This window comes from Oreochromis niloticus, linkage group LG18, assembly GCF_001858045.2.
Source record: "Oreochromis niloticus isolate F11D_XX linkage group LG18, O_niloticus_UMD_NMBU, whole genome shotgun sequence".
Lineage (NCBI taxonomy): Eukaryota > Metazoa > Chordata > Actinopteri > Cichliformes > Cichlidae > Oreochromis > Oreochromis niloticus.
Window position 1 is genome coordinate 5,696,804 of NC_031982.2, and position 27,970 is coordinate 5,724,773.

The 27,970-nt window shown below is 41.6% G+C and overlaps 1 protein-coding gene across 1 annotated transcript in view; it reads right to left on the reverse strand.

The window, feature by feature from the left end:
* zswim5 (zinc finger, SWIM-type containing 5) overlaps positions 1-8,816 on the reverse strand; it is a 70,152-nt gene extending 61,336 nt beyond the window's left edge. The window contains exon 1 of the mRNA XM_003456172.4: positions 8,288-8,816. Within this exon, the coding sequence (XP_003456220.1) occupies positions 8,288-8,816 (529 nt within the window). The remainder of the gene's footprint in view (positions 1-8,287) is intronic.
* Between the last annotated feature and the right edge of the window lie 19,154 nt (positions 8,817-27,970).

A 27,970-nucleotide genomic window follows, 5' to 3' on the forward strand; every position in this document is an offset into this window, starting at 1 on the left:
ATTTCCCACAAAGTTAAAGACAGGAGGAAGGATAATGGGTTTGAGGTCAATATGATGAGAACAGCTTTTAATCTGGGGTAACATTACTCTGTTCGCAATGCCTAAACTTGGGCTGGTGTGCGTCCCAAAAAGAAAACTCAAAAGGAATCCCATCCTCTTCAGACGGGTCTAAACTCAGGAGATTTACCTCATTCCCTCTTTAAACAATGCTACCTGTCAAAGCATTCGTTCCACACTTAAGACATCCAGGATTTCCCCTCCACAGGCATTACTTGTATTTTTAATGGAAATGTGTAACTTAATCTTACGTGGGAAGGTTATGAGATTATACTGGGGGGGAGGAAGGGGAGTATTTCTGTTGCATGAGTGTAACAACCTGTTTGTAAGGACAGCATTCATTTCGGGTCTCCTTTGCATTTCAAATGACCCTTTACTCGCTGTCAGCCCATGTCTCTCCTTTCCCCCCCAAAATTTGTTAGGCAATTACAACCAAACTAAGACATAAAGTCCAGCCTGCAAGCATTAATCTTCCTTTTCAAGTTCAGCCTGTCTTGGAGACAGGGACAGAGGCCAAATGTGCACAGACAACCATAGTAAACACACGCTTGTACACATACAAAAAGCCAATAAAGGACAGGTGTGGAACAGTGCAATAACTGAATACAGCAAGCTGTCAGCTTCAAGAGCTAAAAAAACAGGACAAGGCCACCATTGATCTCTGCTGATAATTGCACACCCATCTAAGGTAAAAGCACTAAAAGCTAGGTAGGAGGAAAACACACAGGATAGGGAAGCATGAGAACAGGACAGAAGCACTAAAAAATGTGTTTGCACTGCATTTTATTTTACACACACACACACACACACACACACACACACACACACACGTTGGTACTGTGACAGAAAGGTAAGAAAGGAGCCGTTGTTGAGGGACAGAGCAGAGCAAACAATACCAACAGCAAAGAATGCCATCCTTTTTTCCTAGCTACTGTCCTGAGTGGAAACAGCAAAGTAAGAAATCACAGTTAAAAAAAAAAAAAAAGTTCGACTGACATTTTTAGTGGTTCTTTGTGTTTAAAGTGAGGGCCGTTTATTCTGGTTACAGTGTAACAAAGCTGGTTGTGGCCATTCTTTCATTGATGTGTTTCCATAAACTGTTCATTGCTCTGATCCTTACAGAGAAACACGTCTCCTGGGCAAACTTTTGACTCACGCATGTCTGAAACACTAGTTTGTGCAATACACTTAATTTATGTATAAAAGCAAAACTGGGAATCAGCACCGCCACAAGAACACAGCCAACCCATCTGTTTTCTTAAAGAATTTATGATGTTGCACAAACAAAATAAACTAAGTAATTGTGTATAACACATGAAACATGCCCCGCCTCACAGGAAGAAAAAAACTAAACAAAAACAAAAAACAAGTACAAGGACACTGAGATATCAAGGAGCTTTCAATGTCTTCTCTGACTGCAAGAGCACCCTTCCTGTGTATCAGATGTAAATCACGTGCCCACTACATCTTTAGTAAGGGCAGAGCACGAATGCATGTACACATTAACGGCTGTTGACAATGAACACAAAGCCATGGAGATCATGTTGAACCCTTACGCAGGTATAATTGTTCCAACATCTTTTTAATTGCTGCATGATGCTATAATTGCTATTGTTAGACAATCCCTCACGTAAAGAACTGCTCTAACTTCCAGTCATTTTCTCCTCATTCTTGCTGGTTTTCATGTGGTGCCTTGACAACACATTGCATGTGAACAGCATGAACGGCTCGACACTAACATTTCAAAACCATGTGCTAAATCAAGAAAAAAAAAAAAAAAAAAGGTAGCACTGGATCAGCTGTTTAAGTGAAAAGCGTAGCGCACTTGGCAACAACAGTGAGACAAAAGAAGGGGTGGATTAATACTTCCCTCTATTCTGCTTCCATCATTCCTTTTGTGCCTTAAATGTAATGTACAAATGGTGGAGGAAGCTCTCAAAGAACAACAAGCTTTGATTAATGATTTTATGTAATCAGGACACACTCTCTCTGTCTCACACAGACACACACGTACAGGTGGCTGGCCCTTTGATGAGTACAACAACAGAGAGTCCTCCTAATGGCCTCATCTTTCACGAGTCTCTCCAAGAGCTAATAAGAGTGCGGGGACGATTTGTCTTACCGATTTTCCCTTTTCAAGTGTGGCAGGCGTGGAATTAATTACACTGATTAAATATTGTCTGTCTGATTTTTAGCTTTTCCCCAATGCATTGAGTAGCAAATAGCTAACTGGCTAAAGTTTGGGCTCAGACAAATAAATCTACAACAAAACGCACATGACGGGAAAGAAAATCCGTCTTTTTCTACAGTTACCACTGCAGTGCAGGCTAAAGCACTTCACATGAGAGGGATGATGAGCATTTAAATAAGAGCTTTGGGATATTTAAAAAACAAAAAAGACTTTCGCCTGGGAGATGAGGGTTTGAGCCCCTGTGGGTCCAGTATTTTTTTTTTAAATCATTTGATGAGTTCCCTTTTTCATGCAGTTTTGTTTTCATTAGCAGTTTCATTGAACCTTCCTTTGGTTAATTAAATGGGGTCACTATGGTGGAAGGACCCACATTGGATTTAGACAACTTTGTTTCCACTTTTTAAATGCCCTTCCCAGTGGAACCCTCTTCACTAATGTTAAGCTTGTGTTTTCTTGTTAAACTAGAGCCCTAGACAATGTTTATCACAAGTCTTGCTCATTACAAATGGCAGACAATGACAGTAAGAGCAGGAATTTTGCATTCATTCTTTCCACAATCAACTGACCAGTACTACCCCTTTTTCTTCCTTGGTGATGTTCTGTGATATTACCATGAGAGGGGTGAGAAAAGGGCAAAAAAGAAGAAATGAGGACAGACTGGTTGGTCAGGGTTTCATGTTACAGCAAGATAATGACCCAAAACAGTTTAACTAAAGGCTTTAAATGCTGGCTGACCAGCACCATAGCCAGACATAAATCCCACCGAACTGGGGTCAGAACAGGACAGAAAGTGGGAATGAAAAGCAAAAGAAAAGCGAACAACCGTGGGAAAGTCTGCAGAGAAAACTTTATTTAAACTTCCATAGCAGGAAGAATGCCACAAGCCTGAACGGCTGGTGAATGAGTCATCCTTTCAAGCTACAATAAGACAAAGAATTTCAGCAACAACTTCAAATTTATAACAGTTTAAAATCGTCTAACCAGTAGTGTGCATAAAACAGGATAAAAATAATGTGAAATGTCTTCAGAACAAGACTCAAAAGTGCTGGGAAGCAGTATGTGAAGAACATTATAGCAAGCATTTGAAGTTTTTAGATCTGGACACAAATGTATATTTTCAGTAATTATCATCACTGGGATGGACTATTAGCAGATCCCAAACCATTCCATATACTGGGGTCTAAAGTTTACACATGATTAGCCAAAACATGAGCCAACATCCCGACACAGCAGAAAGAAAACACCGCTGAGTCGCATACCGAGATCATCGCCATCATCATCATCATCATCATCAAATGTATGACCTCTTTCTTACTCAGTCATAACTGACTCTTTCCAGCTTGTCCCACCCCCCCCTGCAAAACCACCAACTCAGCCAGCAGAAGCCTCACACACAAATGCCAGACATGGAACAATAGATGAGAGAAGACGCAAAAGGAAAAACAGAAGGTTTTGTTTTGGTCAGACTTGCAGCTCTTTACCATGAGGGAGCTTACAGACAGAATACAATTAAAGAGAGTCATCTTTTACTGATAAAAGTTGCAGAAAACTGTGTGTGTGTGTGTGTGTGTGTGTGTGGGGGGGGGGGGGGGGGGGGGGGGGGGGGCTGCAAAAGAGATAAAAGAGCCTGATAGATGGAAAACACATGGAGTTTTATGAAAAACAAAAGAACAGTAAAGACAGAGTGCTCATGGAGATGTGGAAGCAGAGATGAAAAGCGAGAGGTGTCAGCGGACTTGGGGCCTGAGACTTGAATCTGGAAGAAAGATGGGAGATGAGGCAAGCAAAGGATGAGCTCACCATCCCCCGTCTTTTATCGCAACGTGTTCTTGAGAAATCCAAGAGCAGGTTTACACCAGAGGCTCGCAAGCTCTTCTACAACAACGAACCCCACAGCCATTCTGCCAGGAAATGACATCTGTGGAAATACTGGCACGACACGCACGCTCTGCAAAATGAAGAGCACGAACTGACAAGTACATTGTAAATATAGAAATTTAAAAAAAATAAAAAATTAATTACATTTCTATAGAAATACTAGAACCAAACATTTGGGACCTACATGAACAAAAAGTAAGTGAAAATTCTGGGCCACTGCTCTCTGTAAATGCCATCTTATTTGTTGATCAGTCTGCACGGCCTGTGCCAAGTGGACAACTACTTAAAACTAGTGCAGACATATTAAGGGTTAAATGCTGCCTAAACAGTGACGAACAAATATCATCTTCCTGATCCAGAACAAGTAAAGGAACACAAAACAGAGCCAACTTTTCTGTCAAGTATCGACTTTTGGTTCTTCAATAACAGTTTTCAGTCCACTGGCTGTCAGTCCTGAACACTTTAATCCTGTTCAACTTTGCTGCCGAGCTTTGTCAGAGTCACCGGTGCTTGAAAAGGCGTCGGGGACCCATTACAGCTTTATGTAACGTCGCGGAGACAGCGATGTGCACACACATACTACTAAGCACCCCCCGTTCCACATACACACACCACACAAACACCCCCTTTCTGTGAACAAGGAGTTTTTCTACAGCTGGGTAACAAAGCATGACCCAATAATCCCAAAGCTTGACTCAAAGCTAAAGAAGCCGCCCCCCCCCCCCCCCCCCCCCACACACACACAGACACGTCCCCCCCTCCACTTATATCCCTTCCTCCCGCTCTCTGAGGACTTTATAAAGGCTGTGGCATGGGGGCTTCAGGGCGACTGTGCAGTGTATGAAAGGGGGGGGGGGGTTACAAAAACAAGCATGCTTCGCTTTGATTATTGTAATTATGACTTGAAGCAAGGAATACATTATTATAAACACATGGGCCAATGAGATGTTGATGAGCTCACGTCCCTTCAATCCATCACTATTACTATTAAAAGAGGCTCTTCCACAAAAGCCCCTCACTTGTAGTGCACTTGGGGGGGGGGGGCTAGGGAACAATACCAGCCATTTCATTTATAAATGGTCAATGCATCAATCAATGGGTGTCTTTGGCAATAAAGGTTATCACTTTCAACTGAAGTGATCCTTTTTTTCTCCCCTTCTCTCCTCATTTCATTATTACGCTCATCGGTCGAGGGGCTGTTACATTACGCAAGCTGATAAAGCAATAAAACCCCAGCAAGCAGCTAGAGGCAAGGGAGCAGCGAAACACCATGTCCGCTGAATATTGCCCAGCACCGCGTCCCAATAATTATTACCTGAGAAGACAAGAACGACTTGAAAGCTCGCTCTAGGCGCACCAATTCTGAGAAACATGGGGCAAAAAAGTCAAAAGATGAGCAGGAGATTAAAGGAATAGGAGCTCCTGCTGTGCTTGTAATAGCTGTGAGGAACAACAACAACAACAAAAATAATAAATACAAATAAAACTGCATATCTTGTGATGGTTTAGCTTGTGGGCTCGTCACATCTGTGCTTCAAAAAACAAAAACAAAACAAAAGAAAAACTAGATTACACTTTAAATGCACTTAATTTCTAGTTCTAGAAAAGTCAAACGCAGACACGAGGCTGCACGGTTGCAGCACAGCCTCACCCTACACATCAAAAACACCCAACTGAATTACTTTGTTTTGGTGCACAAATAGTAGCTCAGAGTATGTTCTAAACCATTAATATGCAAACCACGCGGTTCAGAAGCTGAATAGCAGTTCCAGACTGCAATTCCCCGATACACCTTTCCTCCCCCCCCTTTTCCCCTCCAAGCCATGCAACATCAACATGCATGTGTCAGCACGCAGCTCCTAATCACTCACCAGCAAGTTGCTATTACAGAATACATGAGCCACGTCCATCTCCCTTTCCTATAAAACAAAAAAACAAGTACGACCACTATAAGTGGCATTTAGAAACACGCCACACATCAGCCCAAAGCAAGCCCTTGAAACTTGCACATTTTTTGCGTCTGTGCAACGCGATCTTTAAGTATTGTGTGCGAGCCAGCCAGCCCAACCTATCCAAACCTAGCTGTGAAAAACAACCCGAAGACAATTGTACTCCTGTTAAGTCAGTCAGCACAAAAAAAAAAAAAAAAAAAAAAAATCTTCCACAGTTACCGGTTCCCATGCTCCACACAGTGACGAGCAAGCCGAGTCTTATCTTGATGTCACGCAGCTATTTGGCCCCAGTCTTGTGTTTTGTTGACAGAAAGACAAAACCATGTGCCTGCCTGCCTTGACTGACCTTGGGAGGGGGAGGCTGGGTGAGAGGAGGAGGATGGAAACGATTCACCATGGAGCCAGGTAAGGCTCGGTAAGGTGTTACCTGGCTCCATGGTGAATCGTAAGGTGTTGTGTTATGGGAGTGTACGCTTTGTTTTGACTGTTGAACTTTCAAAACTCAAGTTTATACCAACAAAATTCACAGTCACTGTAATTGTACTCTGTACCTGCAGACACCAGACCTGACAGGATCCCCTTCACCCCCTTCTACCCAGACTTTCACCTCAGTGGTTGGGTTTGTAATGGCAGGAAGTGATAAAATAGGTCATCACTCAGAACTTACACCTTTAACTCAAGACTGCGGTTTACTGACAATCTTTGCAAAAGCACACACTTTGAATCCCTGAGGTGAGACCAGCCTCTGGGTCCTCAACTCTCTTTGGAAGAAAAATAAATAAATAAGACAAACTTATCAAAGCAGACTGCATCCAGCTTCAGATTTCATTTAGTTCAATGAGTATTTATGAAATGCAATTAGATACAGCAGTCAGCAAGAAAAGAAGCAGCCACACAGTTTGTAGCTTTCACCCCCCTCCTCCTGATACCTTGGAGCAACATGAAACCCAGACAAGCTTCAGTGGCTCTCACACCATATGGTCTAAGAAAAATCCTCGCAGTTACCATAAACGACTTTTTTTCAACATTATCCATCGGCTTCATCGGATCAATTTCCCCAATGTTCGAGCTCAAATTCGTGGCCGTGCACGAGAACCTATGAAAAATCTGAGTGGAGATGGATGCTTTGCGGAATGGCCCTTTGTTTGGAAACAGCCTTCTTTGCAGCGCTGGAAATGCGAGACGCTTATCGATCATTTCAACTGGAAACCTTTTGTGTTGCGCGCGACTGCGAGGCTGCGGGCAAACGGCATCGGTAATAACGAAAATTAATGCCGTACTGCGTCTGCTAATAGGGTTCTCTTTAATTAGAGAAACTACAAAAATACTCCCAACGTGGATTTTTATTCTTCCACGCTGGTGGCGTCGGAGCTCTTTGTCCGGTCCGAGCAGCAGCCGCAAATAAACAAAAAGCAGTAGGGGGATTTTTCCCCGGATTAACGCTGGATTAATCATAGTAAGAGACCCAATAACCGTCTTTGTTCCTTATTTAAGCCACCCTCAACCAGTGTTGCGTTGAGTAGGAAAACACAAAAGAAAAAAAAAAACTTCTGCAATGGGGAATGAGGGGGAAAAATGATAATAAAGCCTAGACGCTATAACGTTGGGTCCTTTTGTATCCGCGTCTGTCAAGCCCTCCTCCTCCGCCTGTCTCACGACTCCAGCCACCTCCGGCCGTCGACGCTGACCCTCGCCGAGGCAGAAAAGTGCTCATAGTTGCCAAGACATGGCTTCCGCTTTTTTTTCTTTTGAAAAAAAAGAAAAGAAAGAAAAGAAAAAACAGGCAAGTTGAAGCTTTAAGCTAAACAACGCTGGGCAAAGTGACAGTAGCCAGCGGTACAGCTACAGAGTAATGCAATAGGAAGCCCTTTAATTTTTAAACAGCAGCTGGTCGGCTAAGCTAGCAAGCGCCCCTTTTCCTACGCTTCCCTTTCTCATTTGGGTCCCATAAACCAAAAAGCGTTAAATTCGACAACAAATGCCTCAGTAAGATTGAAACGAAGTAAAAAAACACGGAGAGAACCGTGTGTGGTTTTATGTGCGCTGAAAAGAGGCGCTTTGCATACTTTCCGCGACAGCAGCAAAAACTTCCATCAATCATCCCCCGTAAAAGGTCCAAGAGCAGCCGCAGCGGAGACTCGCAAAAAACAGTCCAGTGTGTTTGTGCCAGGCAGCTTTTGCTTCGGTTAGACAGAAATATTCCACTTACCGACTTGTAAAACGTTTTCCACACAACCGGTTTCTAGCAGTCTGATACCCCGACGGAAAGGCAGTCCGTCTCCCGTCCCCACTGCCCCGGCTGCCCCAACGGTAGCTGTTGTACCGGCGGTAGATCCTCCACCGCCACCGGCGGTTGTAGCTCCGGAACCAGCACCCCCAGCCCCACCGGGAGTCGCCGACGGACCTTCCTCCCCGGCGACTCGGCACTGAAACGAAGAGTACATGCATATCTCCTTTTCGTTGCGGGGGAAAGACCAGTAGACGATGCGGCGCTGGACGGGCTCCGGGATCCGTTCGAAGCGCTCCTCTACTCTCTCGAAGGCCCACTTTTCCGCTACTGCTTTAGCAGCGCAGTCCAGAAGAGACTCGGGAGAACGATACCGGGAGCTGGGCAACCCGCTGCCGTGGCCGGGCCCCGGCCCGGGACCTCGGGGTGCTGGGCGAAGGCAGGGTCGCTTGCTGGCCGGTGGTACCGAAAGGAGAGGATGAGGCGACTGTTCTCTGCGTCCTTCCGCCATGGTGAGCCGATCAACACTGACGAGACGGACGGTGTGCGGACACCGAGCAGCAGCAGGAAGCCAACAACTCTCACACACACATACACACACTAAGCTCTCTGTGCTCCCAGAGCACTCTAAATAGGGGCTCGTGTCAAACTAGCAAGTATTTCAGGCAGAGCTTCCGGTCACAGCTGTCAAAATAAAACACGTACGCGAATTAGGGAATCTGCCCATTTAAGTCATAACAGGACCTGACGCTGTGAATTTTCATCAAAATTAGGCTCTTGTGATCTGAAATTAATGAAACACGCCCCATTTCAAAAGGTCTTTTACGCTTACATTCCAGCTGAAAAATAATACAATGGGCTCATATTTAGATTAAAACGTCACAAACGGTGAGGGGATGCCTGGATCTGTCTATCCATCGCATAGCGGCTGTACAAGCAATTTTGGCAGATTCAGCTTTATTTAGCTTAACTCATGTTTGTCATTCTGAATTCCCAAAGTGACATCAGGTCAAGACCTGAAAGTTCATTGCACACACGCCATTCATTCATCTAGATTATTAATTATCTAGGTCTTATTCTGACACATTAGTTCCAAAGACTGGTGTCATAAATTTACCCTTAGTATCAGTTTATATAGTATATTATCAAAACTAAGTTAAATAACACATTTACTGATGTAATATAACCACTAAACAATGACAGCCAAATACCTTTTATCATTAATATTCAACTTAGGTAGCTGCCTTTCTTCTAAAGCTTTTATTATTTCTTTCTGATTCATAACATGGAAAAGTTTTCCATGCTTAAGAATTAGAAGATTGCTTCGGAGGTGGCAGTCTGACAGTCAGTAATGATACCTGATTTAGGTGCTTCTAGTTCCTCAGCTTCTCTGGCCTCTTTTAAACTTTTTAAGCTGTAGTTCTTTCAAGGTCTTTGAACTCTCCACTGCTGGTGTTATTTTATTGCATTCTGCTGATGTGTGGGTAGTTGCGCCTCATTCCCTTTTGTCTCTGCATGTGTTCCAGAGTCGTAGAAACTTTGCTTAGCTGCCTCTCATCTCTCTCCCCTCAGATAAAGCTCTCCTAGGATGTATAAAGGCTTGCAGAGGTAAATATTGGTCCTATTCTCAGTTAAGAAGTCGATGCTGGCATTGCCTCTGAATTTGAAAATGCAGTGTCTTTTGGTCTTTTATTTTAAAACTCAAAACTCTGGATTTCCTGTCGCTTTCCTGGTAAGTTTGTGTGACTTGATCGAGCTTAGCTGGCACAGAGGGCAACAGAGCTGGGAGAGAGAGAGAAGGATTGATTACAGGTAGAGAATGCTGCGCATCATTAATCAGCACAATGATAAGAAAACAGCTTAGACTCATGTCCCAAACCTGCTGTCTTGCTTTCAGACAGTAATTATACAAATGACTGCAAATACACACACGGAGGAAGAGAATAAAACAACAGTAATAAGTCATATGGATGACTTACATACATGCAATACTCACTGAAGTTTGGCTTTGATGTCTTATAACTGTGAAAATACACGACTATTAACTGTTCAGTCTCTTCCTTATTTCACTCTTCCTTTTCAAACCACAGCACGCTCCTTGATGTGAGCATTTTCCACCAGTGGAGAAAGCGATTTCAGCTTCTCCACATGAATAACAAAGTTGCTGTTTTGCTAATTAAAGTCACAGTGTTATGTGTCCTATAAATATCAATTACCGCCGATCAGCAAATACACATTCATTTGAATGGGTCCAGCATGCAGTTGCGAGTGTGCCTCCCACAGCAGGACACAAAGGGTTTAAACTAATACTCTGGCTAATGCTCATTTCACATCACAATGGAGCCTGCTGCTCATTTACCTGAGGCTATACCTGAATGTTAAGGACTTTAAAAGGCACGCAGTGGGGCTTATATCTTCATCACGGCATCATTTTTGAGAACAATAACAGGAATGAATGCTTGTCATTTTTCTGTCTGTGCCTTAAGCAGAAGTTGTGGGTCTGTTTGTGCATTTATTGTTTTTGTGTATGGAGTTCCTTGTGAGATCGTAGCAGATGGCTGGTGCTAAATATGAGTATGACGTTAGACAAAACCACTCTTTGCCTTACACCGTTGTGAATAATATTTATATTTAACTTGAGCTTTATAGTCTCGTGGTCTATACATTTGCCCCCACAAGCAAAGCACTCCCCTGGGGGGAAGACATGAATCCCTTGGGAGTTGCTTAAAAAAAATCTGCCAAACAAAATATGCTCGGCTACCTGCTGTTGTGAATAAAGTATCAGCCAAAATTAGCTTCATTTTTCTGAATTCGGAATGTCTGATATGAGACAAGAAAAAGCAACAGTTGGATGCAGTCAGGTTTTGACCTCTGACATCTCCCTTGTTTGTTTAAGAGTGTTTTGCACGTCTGTGAATCAGATTAAAAGTATGCGCATAAATCCTGCGAGATTATCAGCTCGGTAAGTGACGAAGGCTGGCCATCCTGGGAAGCAGCTGTATTGATAAAATCACTTTTGAAAGTTGCTCTTATAGGGTTTTTAATGAGTAAAAGCAAAGACAGGCACAAGATACAGGCTAAAATAGACTTTTTTCTTTGTATTTTTTTTCTTTGTTTGTTTCAGCTTTCCTTTCATGTGACATATTTATATTCTTGTGACAAAGATCAACGATAGGTTGGTTTATCTTGTCTAGCCAACAGCACAACAGCACCAAATGCTCGCTTTTATGTTGTTGAGTCTTTAGTCATTCTTCCTCTGACCAATCTCTTTATGCCAATAGCTATACAACATGTATAGTCTGAGAAGGATGAGATTTGGGACGGTTCTCATTGATTGCATCAGTGTAAATGCATGCATGTCTCTCATGAGTTATTGTGACCGAAATGCGGAATGCTTTACGGAAGAGAGAACGTGCCAGAGTTACTCAACAAAGATGCACACAGAGATGTAGTTCTATCAGCTTCCCCAGTGAATAACAAGCCCTGCAGAATTACAATGAAAATACAAAAAATGACACATTAGATAACCCTTTCAGATTCTGCAGTGGTCCTCATGATCAATGTGGGTCTGATGCAGGTTGATTTTTTTCCATGATTGGGGGTACATGAGTGCATAAATGCTTAGATTTGAAGCCGATTCCGTTTCAATGCTTGAGGGATGCTTTGATTTCAGTTTTGCATAATTGCACAAAACAGACGAAGCTGAATTTCATCAAGCTCTGTGAACTTGGAGTGTAGAAAAACCCTCTCAGTTCAGGTGTGGCTGCCTTTTTTTTTCTAAATGTTCAAGCTCAGACACTGATGTTGACTTTCTGAGTTGCTGAAATGTTTCATAATGTACTTGTATAAGAAAATACCTACCAGGTGTTGCTGCTCCTTACAAAGGAGACGCATCATCAAGTATTGCCGCCATCAGTTTTTTGCTCCTCAGGTAGAGAAGTGGAGGTAACTTGGGATCTTGTTCGCAAGTGGAGGGGCGAAAAGAGTGGAACTCTTCCTTATTAGCAGATGGTTTAGTGCAACATCTCTAGTGAAATCGATGCTTAACGAGCCCTTTGAGGTAAAGAGAGCCGAGTGTTAATTCAAAGCTGTTGGTTTACTGGTAGATCTCCGCTACCACCAACACCTGTGGCCATAAGCTGCAGTGACTGAAAGAATAAGCAGTCATAAATGTTTCCCTGAAGGCCGTCTGGGCTCATCTTTAGGGAGAGAGTGAGGAGTTGAGGTGAGGTGGTGTGGGCATCTGTATCCTCGATGACTCCTAGATGAGGTGTTTTTCTACAGATTCAACCACGAGGAGACACCAGAGATGAGACAACACATGTCAGAACAACCGGAGCTGAGGGAGAGGAAGGTCTGGGCACCTCTGTTTTGAATGCGCCCCCCCACAACCCAAACCTGGATAAACTGTAGAAAATGGATTAGCGGATGGATTAGTTTCACAATACAGGAAGGCTGTAGATTACTCAGGCTGGACCCACATCTTATGCAAACTACCAGTTCCCAGCAGTCCGGCATGAATGGCTTGAAAACCGGTTGAACACGCACCACTATCTGCTGTTCAAAAGTGGCGTTTACTCATACCACAGAAACTAAAGCAAGAACAGAATTTCCATCCTCAAATGAAGACTTGCCATCAATTTTGTTTCTTCACAAGCATCATAATATGCATGGATCCAATAAATGAAAGATTGAAAAAGAAAAACCACCTCATGTCATTTTAATTAGATTCATTTTCACTCTTGACAAAGTACCTCTTATTAGAAAGGAAAGAGAACAATCTACTCGGCACACATAGTTTTGGTGCTGATGTCAGTAGACTAATCATATTACCTCAGAGGCTGGGAGGAATTTAGCGCTCTTTGGGTGAAAAAAGTGGTTCTTTTGTAATTATGTGGAAAAAAAAGAAGACAGGCCTCAGGCACTCAGAATAACCGTGTCCATTAACTTATAATTACAAGTCGCTAAATGAAATAAAACCACCTTAATAGATTTTTGGATAGCCGTGTCTCCCATTTATTTCTACCAAATACATATAACTATTGTTCCTCACTGACCTTGCACGGGCAGTTATACTTCCTCATTTTCACAATAACTGACAATTGCACAGGCAGAGAAAATGTTTCATCAGCCTGGGATAAAGCCAATCCACACATAATGGCTGCTAAAATGCCTGATGAATGGATGCCATGGTCAAAATTAAGCGGACGATCTGCTCTGAAGTTGACTCTTTGGAGATGTGGGAGAGACATTAGTCGCCGAGCATGGAGACAATATCCAGAACTGTGCCTCTCTGTGTATCCCCTTCCCTCTTTTAAAGACTGCTTTTTGGCGTGCAATTATATTGAACAATAGGCCGAAGCCAATGGAGGATGCGGCCCGTTACCATGGAAATGATGATGATGGATTTGTAGATAGACAGAACAGGTAATTGGAAAAAGATTGATGGGTGACAGGGTGAAAGAGAGAGATAGGAAGGGATGGAAAGAGAGAGGGATAAATTACCAAAGCAGCAGTGGGAGGAGAGAAAGTCCTATTACACCCTATCTTTCTGGGATTTACAATTATATAATGATGCTTCCGCTCTCATCAAGTCAATAGGCAATCATTCTTTTTTGCTCTTGCAGTCACTCCCACTCCTCTCTTTCTTCCCCTTGTATTAGCCCTTCTTTCCCCCCAGTACTCTGTTTTCTGTCTGTCTGCTCTTCTCACTATTTCTCCCTGCTGACTCCAAAGAGAAAAGTGGATCCATGGGTATCATTCTCAATATCGCTTGGTTCGGGAAAGTGCTGTAAAGGGTTTGAGACATCTTTGTGTGAGGCACATGTACAGATGCAGGCAGCGTCCAGGGAATGTAAAGACGCGGAGTGTCTGTAATGACAGGTTTGCAGTTATGCTGGAGGAGCCTCGCTCGAGGTTTGAGAGGCTGGTTTATGATTGGAAGGTCAATTCTCATCTTAAAATTATAAAAAAAAAACCCCCATGCCTTCAACCTACCCATGAGCAAGGCAGTGAACTTTGTGTTTCTGACTCACCGTGCGCACTAAGACTGTATATAAAAGAGGGAAGGAGCCACGATAGCATTATCATTTGTTTAAAGCCTGAAGACGAGAGTCTCCGCTGTTGCCATCCACAAAAAAAAGATGTATCGGGGGGGGGGGGGGATCCCACTGTGAAACCACACACTCATTGGCTAATGACTTGTGATTGAAAACTCATTAGCTAGTGAGTCTGTGGTTTCACAGCTAATCCTCCATTTTGAAACATAGTATAGCCAAGATTTACAAAATATAGAATTTATATATATATATCTATCTATATATATATATATGCATATGTGTGTGTGTGTGTGTGTGTGTGTGTGTGTGTGTGTGTGTGTGTGTATGACATTAAAGAGGTCAGGGCGGAAAGGTATTCTACTTTTGAGGTCCAAAAATCTATTTGCAACCACAGCTATTGCCGTCTGGTGGCCTCCCAGAGAATGCAGGGTTAAGACACTTCTGCACTGTCTTCATTTTTTATGACCTGGAAGCTTCAGTATAGGCAGCTGGATAGTGTAGTAGTAAGACTACATACCTTTGGAGCAGGAGTCCCAAGTTCGATTCCCACCAGGTACCCAGTAAGGGTCCCGACTAGATCCCCCATGCTAAAACCAAGCCCTGGCTATGTCTGCTGCTCGGACACAAGAATTTCACTACATGTTGTACTCTGTATGATTGTGTATGTGACAAATAAGGTTTTTATGTCCACATTTTATACTGTCTACATAATCGAAGCAGATTGTCTCACTTTCAGAGCAAGCCTCATGTGGCCATTTTTTAGATATTAAAATACAGAATTTTAGTAACGCCAGCTTTGCCACAGAGTTTTCCACAAAAAAGCCTAACATCTCAACTACATCCAAACACAATACATAAATACATACGTTTCCAATGTAAACTGCTCACACATACATATGTGTACATTTTCTCATATATCATCTACATATTCCTTTGATTTCATATGCAATCCCAGCAGGCATATGCTGCTTTGACACCAATGCTGTGTAGCTTACAATCGGCCTACGCTAACATACGCACTCTCTCAGGTAGAATAGTCATGTTCTGAAGAGTGAGGAAAAAATAGATAGAAATAGATCAGTGTAGCCAGTGAAAGCAGGGAGGTGGGGGGAACACAGCTTCACCAGTGTGAAGACATTCAGCAGATAATATGTGTGTGTGCAGCTGGCCTTGACACATGCACACATGCCTTTTGTCTCCCAGAATCTGGCTTACCAAGGGGCTGACAGGTCGGGAAATGTTTCCTCGCCATAAACACTCCACTTGAGTGGTTCATCACTGGGGGACAATAGAGCAAAAAATATCCACCTTTCTATCTCTCACTTCATGTCTGTGTCCTTTGTCTGTCTGTATAGAAAGAACAGGGCTCTCTATTACTGCACTGATAGATAAGGACCTCTAGCTAAGGCTGATTTCAATGTTAAATGTGAAACATCTTTCCATCGACCCTCTTAACCGCTTATCCAAACAATGTTATGGATATGCTGGAGCCTATCCCAGTCGACATTAGGCGAATGTCTGGGTTCAGGCTGGGCACAGAGAGTCAAAACAATGGAATCCCTAATTAACTTCACCTAATGTCTTTGGGAGAAAGACCTGGGCAGCCAGGAAAACCCAGCAAATTCCATCCCAGGACCTTCAGTAGCAGCTGTCAGGTGACAGTACTAGCTACTGCATGACCACGCCACCCATGAAATGTCACTAATGAAAGTGTGGTCAAACCAAAGATGTTAGATGTTGATTTCAAATCCAGCTTCTGGTGTGGTGTGGTCAGAACTACTTTCCAAACAATAAAGACACTAATGCCATTGTTTAAATAACGCTGAGTCAGTTTTTGATACCTAACACTCATTTGCAAGTCAAAATTCATTCAACTGGTAAAGTATCAGGAACCGTTGGAAATGGCTGTGTGTTTAACAGGGTTTAGGGGGCTGTTTGATCATGAAACAGGCTCTGAAACTTTGAGACTCTTAAGACAACCCCATTGGTAGCTCGAACAAGCAGGTTGTTAAAACCCATAGTTACCTTTCATTTCCACCACAGCTTCAATGCTGGTAATTGTGACGGGAGAAGAAGAAGAAATGAGTCACATAGTGATGAAGCCACAAAGTCCAGCTAAGGGTGAATGGATGGGTCACCAAATGGCCTGAAAAGATGGATGATGGTAACTGCTGCTCATTTTTCATTCGAAACTACTGGCAATTTTTTTCTTTTTTCAAACTATCATTATTCCAAACTGAGCATTTTTTTGATTGCTCCCATATTCATACGGAGTCATCAAACAGATAACTCCACAAATTTGATTTTGCTGAAAATTTACAGCAGAAACCCCCCCAGATATTTGTATCCTGCCCTAGGACTGATCTAAGGATCGTTTTCCTATGAGGGGAATGGATAAACCACTACACTATGATAATCACAAATGATCTCTATGTCAAATGCTGAAGGATAAACTACAAATAAAGTTCAAGGCAGTCAGGCTTTCTTTGTGTTAGCTGGCTTAATGAGACCTAAAACCCCTGCTGGAGATAACTGGTATGACAGCGGTGTCCATCAAGTTTCCCAGTTAAGCAGGAATTTCTGTTTCAGGCTCAACTTCAGCACAAAATGATGTGTAACGCCTGATCTAGTCAGACACGTCATCAAATGTAATGTAACAGTATAATGATGATACAAATCTGTCTATCCCAGATTAATGCTGGAGAAAATCCTCAAACTTGGTATTTAGCGCACAGGGCAGTAAACTCAAAATTTTAATTTAAGCTAATAATTTTATGGCTGACCAGACAGGTTTTATACACCAACGCCAAACACAAGACAATATTCGAAAGACACTACATATTATGGACCATATACAAAAAAACAAAATTAAAGCAATTGTGATAAGCGTAGACGCTGAAAAAGCCTTTGATTCCGTCAACTGGAATTTTCTCTACAGAGTATTATATAAATTCGGCTTCCATGATACAATTATTAAAACTATAAAGGCACTATATGATAACCCTACCGCTAGGATTAAAATCAACGGATACCTATCTAACAGCTTTACCCTAGAAAAGGGCACCAGACAGGGTTGTGCATGGTCACCATTACTCTTCGCACTATATTTGGAACCATTAGCTCAATTCATCAGACAAAACGAAGACATTAAGGGAATCATTATTAAAGGGACGGAATATAAATTGGCCTGTTACGCGGATGATATACTGGTCTATCTCGGACACCCAACGTACTCTTTACCTAAATTGATGTACTCATTTGAACAATACGGCCAATTATCTGGGTATAAAATCAACATAGGTAAAACCCAGCTACTCTCATATAACTATAGCCCACCAGAAGAAATAAAAAGTAGTTACCCCTTGGCATGGCAAACAGAATCTTTTAAATACCTAGGCATCAACCTATCAAAAGATCTTACAAAATTATTTGAACAGAATTATTTACCTATATATATAAAAATAAAGGACGATATAGCAAGATGGAACTTAATTCCTTTCTTTAACCTTAGCTCAAGAATTGACTCTATTAAAATGAATATATTGCCAAGATTCTTATACTTATTTCAAACCCTACCAATAGAGATTAGCCAAAACCAGTTAAACGAGTGGGACAAAATGTTATCTAGGTATATATGGCAAGGTAAAAGACCAAGGATTCGCCTCAAAACTCTACAGCTGGCTAAGCAAAAGGGAGGATGGGGCTTGCCTTATCTCAGATATTACTATTTTGCAGCGCAGATGAGAGCAGTGATATGCTGGTGTAACCCGTCATACACTGCCCAATGGAAAAACCTTGAGGAAAAAATGTTGCCTATTCCCATCCAGGCAATTTTAGCTGATAATAATTTACAAACTTACATAAATAACATGGATAACCCATGGGTGAAACAGACCCTAAAAACATGGAAAACTGTTATAAAGGAACATAAACTAGAGGCTAACATTATAGCTCTTAAATGGTGTGCTTATGACTCAGAGTTCATACCCAATAAATTGGATTCTAGTTTCAAGGATTGGATAGCTAAGGGTATTACAGACCTATGTAGTATAATGAAAGATGGAAAACTGCTTAGTTTTGAAATCCTTAAAAGGACATATTTACTAGAAAAACAAGACTTCTACCGATATCTGCAGCTACGGCATTATGTTGATATAAAGATGAAAAATGCAACAAAGACGGGCACACATTTGATTGATTTGTTTATAAAAAGCTATAAGTCAGAAACTATCGATAGAATTGTCTCATGTCTGTATAAGGGTCTTTTGGACTTGACATTACATTCAACTTCATATATTAAAATAAAATGGGAGAAGGAAGGAGGGATAAATATATCTGAAGAAGAATGGACGGCAATATGGAAGTATCAATGGATGTGTACAAGCTCCCAAAAATGGAGGGAATTTGGCTGGAAGAGCCTAATTAGGTATTTTATAACACCCTCCCAGAAGTCTCATTATGATAATAACCCCCCTGTCTGTTGGAGAAACTGTGGAAATCAAAGTGCAAACCACTACCATATTTTTTGGGATTGCTCTGTTCTGAGGGACTATTGGAGAGAAATACACAACGCTCTACAGTACATTTTCCAATGTGAAATACCCCTTGAGAGTAAGACTATGTTTTTTGGACACGTACCTCAGGAATGGCCGAAAAGCGATAAACATTTAGTAAATATTTTGCTGGTGGCCTGTAAAAAGGGTATTACCAGAAAATGGCTATCATCGGAGAGCCCAACTATAAATCTATGGATGGACATCACAATGGACATTTATAAAATGGAAAAGATAACAGCTTTTGTTAATCATAAATTGGATAAATTTACATTATATTGGGAAAAATGGGTCAAATATGTCACGCCTCATAGGCCAGATTTTACTTTCACAAACCAGTAGTTATGAAGTATGAGAGTATGTAAGAGTAAGATCACTCCCTATCAGTACATATTTATTTTAATTTTTTTTCCTCTTCTTTTTTTTTTTTTTTTATTTTTTATTTTTTTTCTCTCTGTCTGTTTCTTTCAATTATTGTTATGGTTGTAAGTTTTTTTTTGTTTGTTTGTTTGCTTGTTTGTTTTTTTTCCTTTTTCTTTTTTCTTCTTATAAACAGGATATGAACTAAAATATTATTTCGGCAATAAGGGCAGACAACAGATGCAAGAAGTATCCCCATGTGATGTATATGTTATGAAGGTCTGTTTCTAAATGTCTATTGAAAAATAAAAAATTATAAAAAAAAAAAAAAAAAAAAAAAAAAAATAATTTTATGGCTGAGTACACGCTTGCTGCAGCTGTTAAATTCTAATGTGGATGGTTTACATTAGAGCTCTGAAACGTTTACGAAGTCATACACTTAAACATACTTATATATATACAATAAATGTTAAGGTTCATTTTAAAAGAGATGTGGAACTCACTTTAGATTATAGAAAGAACGAAATGAAATTAATTTTATTGATTGGATAGGTATTCTTGGTGTTTGGTCTGTGTTCTAGTAGCTTTGCATCACATTAGAATCAAGTACAAAAACATTTGTACATTTTTTTCATCACCAAATTAATACATGCTCATTGCCCTGGCAAAGGGATGCACAGATTATGTTCATTCAGTGGTTTCAGTAAGAAATGGCTTGTCCCAGTAGAGAGTCTATACTGCACTTAAAACATGCTGCAAATAAAAGAATCAGTGAAATTTGGCAATTCCAGCCAATTTAAACTAAAATTAGGAAAATTACCTACTCTTTACCAGCAAAACTTTAGCGTAAGTTACCCTGGTGATATTGCCAGTTAAAAAGAGAACCACTTTTGTGATACGGAAAACTGACTTTAAACTCGACATAGCTCACTAAACCTTTAATCTCTGCCTCATACTGCACCCCTTTGATCTTTCCCTAAACCTAACCGATCTGTTTGGATGACGAAACCTACCAACAGAACTACACATTTTCATTTGCTGTGGTGATTCCTTTCAGCTTTGTTCAGCTTTGCAGAAACTGGCGGTCCGGGGTGCACGCGCACACACACACACACACACACACACACACACACACACACGCACACACACACACACACACACGCACACACACACGCACACACACACACACACACACACTAAGCAGTGATCGGCCTGAACTTAAGCAGTGATCGGCCTGAACTTCATTCTCTAGCTGACTTGTACTTTGATTACACTCCCATGTGGACACATACATAGCCTGATACACCACAGATGAGCAGTTGTTTTTTTAGTTTTCTGCTTTCTTTTCTGCACAACAGAAGCAGGTGCAATTAATGTCCTTGCAGTGTAATAACCACATGGATTCATCTAAGCAGTCATAACAACCCACTCAGTCTCTAATGAAGCATTTCGCCATTCTGATATTCGTTTGCTGAGTAGGTAATTACTTTTCAGTTTGAAGTATTAGATCTTTTTTCCAGAATGATCATTTTACATGTATTGTTTAATGAAAACGGCAACACAGTAACTATTTTTGGTTTTCTCAGACAACATCAGAGTTACAATGTCAGACTCAAACCCTTTTATTAAGCCAGGTTATTTGTTACCCTTGATTTCCAGCTGAAACCCAACAGCAATAAGACCACATTTAATGGACAGAAACGTAGTATCATATTATTATCATTTAACTCTCAGCAAGAAGGAAAGCATGATTCCACAAATGTCAAACTACTCCAACATTTAGAAACTGGGACATATTAAGGACAAAAAAAAAAAAAAAAATGCATCAAGGCCTCAAACTAAATTTTGCCAAACATATATCCTCCTGGTTTCAGGATTATGCTTTTGGAGACCGTGAAGGCCAATATAGTGTAAAGGTCTGTGGAAAAGAAGCAATTTATTGGTAAATGCATTAAAGAACAGTAGATATAGAGGGAAGCTGTCAATCATGGCTATAAGAAGGGAAATATGATATTTGCTGAGAGCAATATTTCTTGAATGCATTCTGATCATGTTTGTTTTCAGGAGATCACACAAAACAACAGGAAGAAACTGTAGAACTCTTAGATTTAACATGAATGTTTTCATTAATCCGTTTGTGAAATCAGTAATGATACTGATTTCTTTCACCACAGTGTTCTGTTGGGGCTTTTGACCATTTCATTGTAAATTCCAGAAAAACAAAGGCATTTAGAGGAATTTTATTTCTTTATTCGGTGTTGTCTACAGAGGTGGCGCAGCTGAATAGGACAAGAGAATGACTGTTGACACTGTACTGGCAAACTACATGACAGGATAACAAATTCAGAAGCCCCAGACAGATGTTTAGCTTTTTGATCGCATCAGTGTTACCTCTTGTTTTTGCCATGGTCTGTGTGCAGCAGGCAGGAATGAAGGACCCAAGTGCAGGATTCAAGACAGCAAAATTAAACTCGGAACACAGCTTAACCTGCTGGACGGCAAAAAGACCAGAAAACAAACAAACTAAGTGAGTGAGTGAGTGAGTGAGTGAGTGAGTGAGCTAGCTAGCTGGCTGGCTGGCTGGCTGGCTGGACACACAGCCGGGTATGAGGGTATGACACAACACAGTGCAAGGAAAACACAGGCCTTAAATACGCTGGAGCATTCAGGGAATGGGAGACAGGTGGGAAACACAGCTGGGACAAGTCAGACCAAACGAGACAAGGGAATCAAAACCATACACACTGCACACAGGACAGGGACTATCAAAATAAAACAGGAAACATGCCACAGGTAGAGGCATGGGCTGACCAAAGGGAACACAGAAACAAAACCTAAGGACTAGAAATCACAGAACAAAGAACTACTAGAGCTAGAAATACAGAACCATAAACCAAGACTAGTAATGATAAACCATGATGAAATCAAAGCTCAATAATAATACAAGAATCAAAACACTTGGTCACCGACCCAGGATAGTGACAGCTTTGATGTAGCCACCAGATCCACATTTACTACCCTGGTTTTCACTTTGATACAATATCCATGTTCTCAAGTGTCTATGACTACCTCCCAGCAAGATCTCAAACCAGCTTGGATGGTGTGCCTGTATGAGGCATGCTAGCTGCTAATGAAAGGTGTTACAGTCAGCAGTGACAAATAAGACATGATATTTAAATCTTTATATATGCTGACAACATACATTACACTTGTAAGAATCACAGTTTTAAGGCTTTTTGTCAGTTTTCAACCAATAAAGCGTTAAGTTGAACTTGAAGATCTTGGGGGATGTAAGCCAAATTTGAATGGATTATTAGCATGACCCAGCTCTACACCCCTACAACGTTTTATCAGAATTCATTAAAAACTTTCCGAGCCATGGTGTTTAAAGAAAGATCTATGACATACATGCAAATGCTACCAGAAACATGACCCCCTTGGCAGAGGTAAATTTCTCCACAGGATGCTCTTCATTCATTGTGCCGTAATGCTTTGACTCATGTGCATGCTCAGTGTTGCTGAATCACATGATGGCACAACAACTAAAACACAGCAGAGCATGGGAAAGGGAGGCACAAAGTCTCTGTGCCAGATTTGAGAGTAGCAGTGTTTAAATTAGCATCTTCTTTTTCATACATTGGGTTCAGCCTACTGAACACAGAGTAGAAAAACTGAATATCAATCCCATTATGCTGGTACTGATAAGAGATTGGCAAATCCCTATTTGGATTAGTCTTCCCAGATCTAGTGGCTGCACTAAATGTGCAGAATATGCAGATTATTTGCAGCAACAAAGTGAGTTAGAAGATAACTTTTTAGCGGTAGGATTGGCATAAGGCTAAAACAAGATGGTTAGCTTGTGATTTCGAACTGTGTCGTGTCTTCAGATTTCAGACCCAGCAAACTACAGTGACAGTACAGTGATAGGTTTTTTTGTTTGTCTTTTTAATATAACAGAGATAAGAACATCCTGTTCCATCTAGTTAATAGGCTAAATTGGTATCAGACAATAGCCACTTCTTTGGATGCTACCGTGCTACCAATGCCTGCTCATTTTTGATGTTTTAGTAGAACTCTCACAGGAAGTGAACTACAAATGGAAACCAGGATGCTTCTGGACTCTAGAATCAGCCATAACCTTGTGAGAAACAGTAAAACAATAATGATCTTTACCTCCGCGTGTAGTGTACATTACCCCCCGTGTGACCAGACCAGACACAATAAAAATTCTCGCCTTTCAGTCTCATTGTTTGCCAAATCCCACCCAACAAATCAACATTAACAATAATCTCTCCATGAGAGCAGTCTATTGAGAGAGTTTTAATGGGATTGTTATTGTTGTCATTTTGTTCATTGTGATTTCAAAATAATGATATGATGCAGCTTCCTAGTACACCTGGGCACGATTACGCTGAATTGCCTTGGGCTACTGCATAATAAAAATGGCAAATTGAGGCCATGTCTTAATCTTCTTCCTAAATATTGGGACTGCCACTACTTATGAGCAGTAGGTTATTGGATAAGTAAATAAAAGAAAATCATAATTGCCCATGTTTCAGTTTGGCTCAGTTCTTTTCAGCTCCCCTCTCTTGAAGGCCTCTTTTCCTGCCACCTCATGCCATCTTGTTAATAAAGACCCAAGAAATGCCCAAAATATGTAAATACATATAAGTAGAATTACAAAATATTCTCAGTTTGGGGAAATAGTTCTGTTCTGTAAGACAGTTAATTTAATGTGTGGCTTTGACACCATCTGGGATAGAGCCTGATGAACGCCTGCTTGTCCCTACACTCTGTTGGGAGAGCTTGGTGGCAGATGCCAAGGGCCCACTCATGCTCTTCTGTCACATGATGCATTACTCTAATCCACATTTCCACATTGCAAAACAAAAAATTGGTGCATTACTTCAGATCTTGGTGCTGGTATTCAAATATGTGCTAATGTCTGCTTTATTTCAATCAGTAAATGATGTATTAATTAGTATTTAATCAAAGCCAGACTCTGAACCTCACCTTGCACATTTGCAAATACGAAATATGCATGTGAACTATAAAACAGGAGTGCACATCTGCACAACATCACTTAAATGTAAAATGGATTTAAAATGCATCACCTCTCAATAACAGAAACACTTTTAACTCGAGAAAATCCGGCATTTCCTCTGAGAAACCATTACTTTAGAGAGCTCATGATAATATGCATAAAAACTAGAAACACTGTGAACATTAAATGAGAATTAAATACACCTGTGGTTTTTAATCAGTCTAATTGCCTGGTTGTGAAAGGTGAAGAAGAGACATTTCTTAACTTTTCAGGTTTCTACTTGAAAACCGTGACCCCACAGATATGTAAAAAATAGTCCTAAGAGGAACTGACAGATCTGACTGTGAGACTTCACAATGATGGAAAAGGATACAGCGGGAACAAACTAAAAATCAGCGGATCGCTTCAAGCAAGTAATCAGGAGGTATAGAATGAACCACAGTGCGGCTATTTAGAATGGCGTAAAAATGCTGCCATGGACAGTACACCGCTAGCACAATCGAGACAGCGCCTCAGACGTGGCAACGTGGCTATCAAAGGAAATGTGAATTTCTGTGACAGCTCAGACTATTCGAAGGACATCGCATAGACGGCTTTCATTTTAGCAAAAAACCAGCACGATGAGCTTTAGTAGACCGCGGTAGGACTTCTAAAGAATGTAAACATTATTCTGATGACTACTAAGTATGCATTCTTTGGTTAGATGAGACCAGACAGCATTATGTTTACGCAAACCTGAATGTTTCAAAAGTTAATCTAGGAGGTTGGGGTGTAACGATATGGGGCTGCTAGAATGGAAAATGTGTTGGGGAGGTCAAATTTATGGATGCAATCATTAAGTACTGTGGACATTTCAAAATACAGTAGACTCCCAGTCAGCAGAAGCCTGGAAGAAGGGAAATATTCCACAAGGATGCAAATCGAAAACCTCACGAGAGTTTCTAAAGAAGAAAAAGGGTAAAACACTAGCCTGAACAAGAGTGTTGCACAACTTGAATCCTACAGATCACTTTAGGGATTCTTTTATAGAGAAAGGTAACACATCACAACCCCTGCAGCAGCAAAGAAAACGCAGAGTTTGAGAAAGGCAGTGGTGCATTTCTTTTTACCCAGCCGCGACACTGAGGTGATGATTAAGACCAGGGTGTTAACAGGCTGGGGACTGTCCAGACAGTGTGTGTGTGTGTGTTTGTGGGTCTGTGTCACGGGGGATGGGGAAGTGTGCAATCACCTATCCTGTGGTGAAACCGCGAGCGCACCGTTTGTGCCTGAAAACACTTCCTCTCCAAATTGCACGCTGACACGCACTCGCATTCAGCTGATGAGCTGTTTTTCTGAAGGACTCCTCCTCCAGCAGAGGTGGCACAAGCCTTTTAGCAGCTACTTATGACCCTCCACCCCCTATAATACACCCTCACACACAGGCTCGCCAACCAGCCCGCTGCCTCCCTCTTTATTCAAAGCTTGATTTCTTTTCATCAAGTCTGTCTCTTCCCTTTTTCTCATCTCCACCTTTCTCTGCTGGATGCTCTTTTGTGCCAAATCTAATCCCTGCTTCCCTCCCAGCCTCTGCCTCTCTCTCTCTCTGCTCTTCTTCACATCTTTGTCCTCTTTCAATTATGCTCTCTCTTCCTCACCTCCTTCCTCCTCCTCTTGTTCTATCTCTTTCACTCCTGACCATCTCTTTCGCTCCCCCTTTTATTTGCCTTCTTTTTTCAGTATCCTCAGTCTTCTTAAGTCTTCCCCTCGCTCTGTCTCTCTGTCTCTTATTCTCTGTTCTCTTTACAGCCCTCCTCTCTCTCTGTGCATGCTCTCCTCCTCTTTTCTCCTCTGTGACCTCTCACCCTCTATTTTCCCTTTGCCGTTCACTTTTCCCTTTTCTCTTTTCGCAGCCCTTTTCTCCTTCACTCTTGGTGTCAGCGCTTTGTGGAAGCTCAGCACCCAGTGGGACATCCAGTGGAAGAAAGCCCTGAAAAACAAACTGGGGCTGAGAAAGGAGGGAGGTGAAAAGTATCAAAGGGCTGAAAAGGAGGAAAGTATAGAAAAAAGGGTGCTTGCAAAGGTCTCTTTAAAGGAGACCAAATGCCCATGCAGACTGCTGGCTAATTAAATGAAGCAATGAGGATTTTCTTAAAAATATATATAATTTTGAATGACTTCAGGGCTCAATTTAACGTGAAATATAATTTTAAAAAACATTTTAAACATTTCAACAGTTTCTCTCTCTTGCTGCTTCATAATTGGCTTTCTTTATAAGCTTGCTTAGTTTCCAGTAACCTCTTGTTTATTGGCTTAGTTTGCTCCAATACTGTTAAAAGAAGAACTAACAAACTAGCCATCTAGGAATTCAAGAATTTTGCCAGGAAGCCCATTTTGTGAGCCGCTGCCCCTCTGCCATCAGCAGTGAAAGCATCTGGCACTCTGGGCACTCCTGGCTATTCCTCCACATAAAAAGGAGGCAGGTGAGGCATTCACCACCTGAATGAGGCTTTCCAGGCATGACCTACCTGGAGGAGGCTCTGGTGTAAACCCACATCACACTCAGGAGATGACCTCTCTCGACTGGCCTGGGAACGCCTTGGTGTTCCCCTGGATAAGCTATAGGAGCTGGCTGGCAAGAGGGAGGTCTGGGATTTCCTGCTTAGGCTGCTGTCACCATGACCTGGCAGAATAAATGGATGAATCATTGATTTGCTATCATTTTAGATGACGTGTTTTCTCATCACATTTAACATCACTTTATTTAAAGTGTTTTTTTTCTTCTTGTTTGGAGTATAATATGCATTGTTTAGAACTGATAATGGGTTATCATTTAAAGCAGCATTTAAAGTATGATTCGTTACTGAAGAATGTGACGAACAGCTCAAGAGTTGGGAGTTCGCCTTGTAATCGGAAGGTTGCAGGTTCGAGCCCCGGCTCGGACAGTCTCGGTCGTTGTGTCCTTGGGCAAGACACTTCACCCGTTGCCTACTGGTGGTGGTCAGAGGGCCCGGTGGCGCCAGTGTCCGGCAGCCTAGCCTCTGTCAGTGCGCCCCAGGGCAGCTGTGGCTACAATGTAGCTTGCCATCACCAGTGTGTGAATGTGTGTGTGAATGGGTGAATGACTGGATATGTAAAGCGCTTTGGGGTCCTTAGGGACTAGAAAAGCGCTATATAAATACAGGCCATTTACCATTTACCATTTGTCCATTAATCCATCCATTCTCTTCCACTTATCTTCACCAGGGTTGCGAGGGGGCTGGAGCCTATCCCAGCTGCCACAGGGCGAGAGGCGGGGTGTATCCTGGACAGGTCACCAGTCTATCGCGGGGCTAACAGACAACCATTCACATTCACACCTATGACCAATTTTAGAATCATCACTTAACCTAACCCACTGAGGAGCATGCCTAGTATTTATATAGCACTTTTTTTTTTCAGTGTTTCTGACTACAAGCCACATTCATCATTTATTTATTCTTTTTACAACTCACACACCCACTAACCAATGAATCCATCAGGGGCCAATTTAGGGTACAGCATCTTTCCCACAGTCAAACCACCGACCTTCCAGTTAGTAGACAACCAGCTCCATCTCCCGAGACACTCATTGATAAAAACACAGAAAATAAAACCCATGGCTTGGGTTGCAGAGAAAGACTGCCAAAAA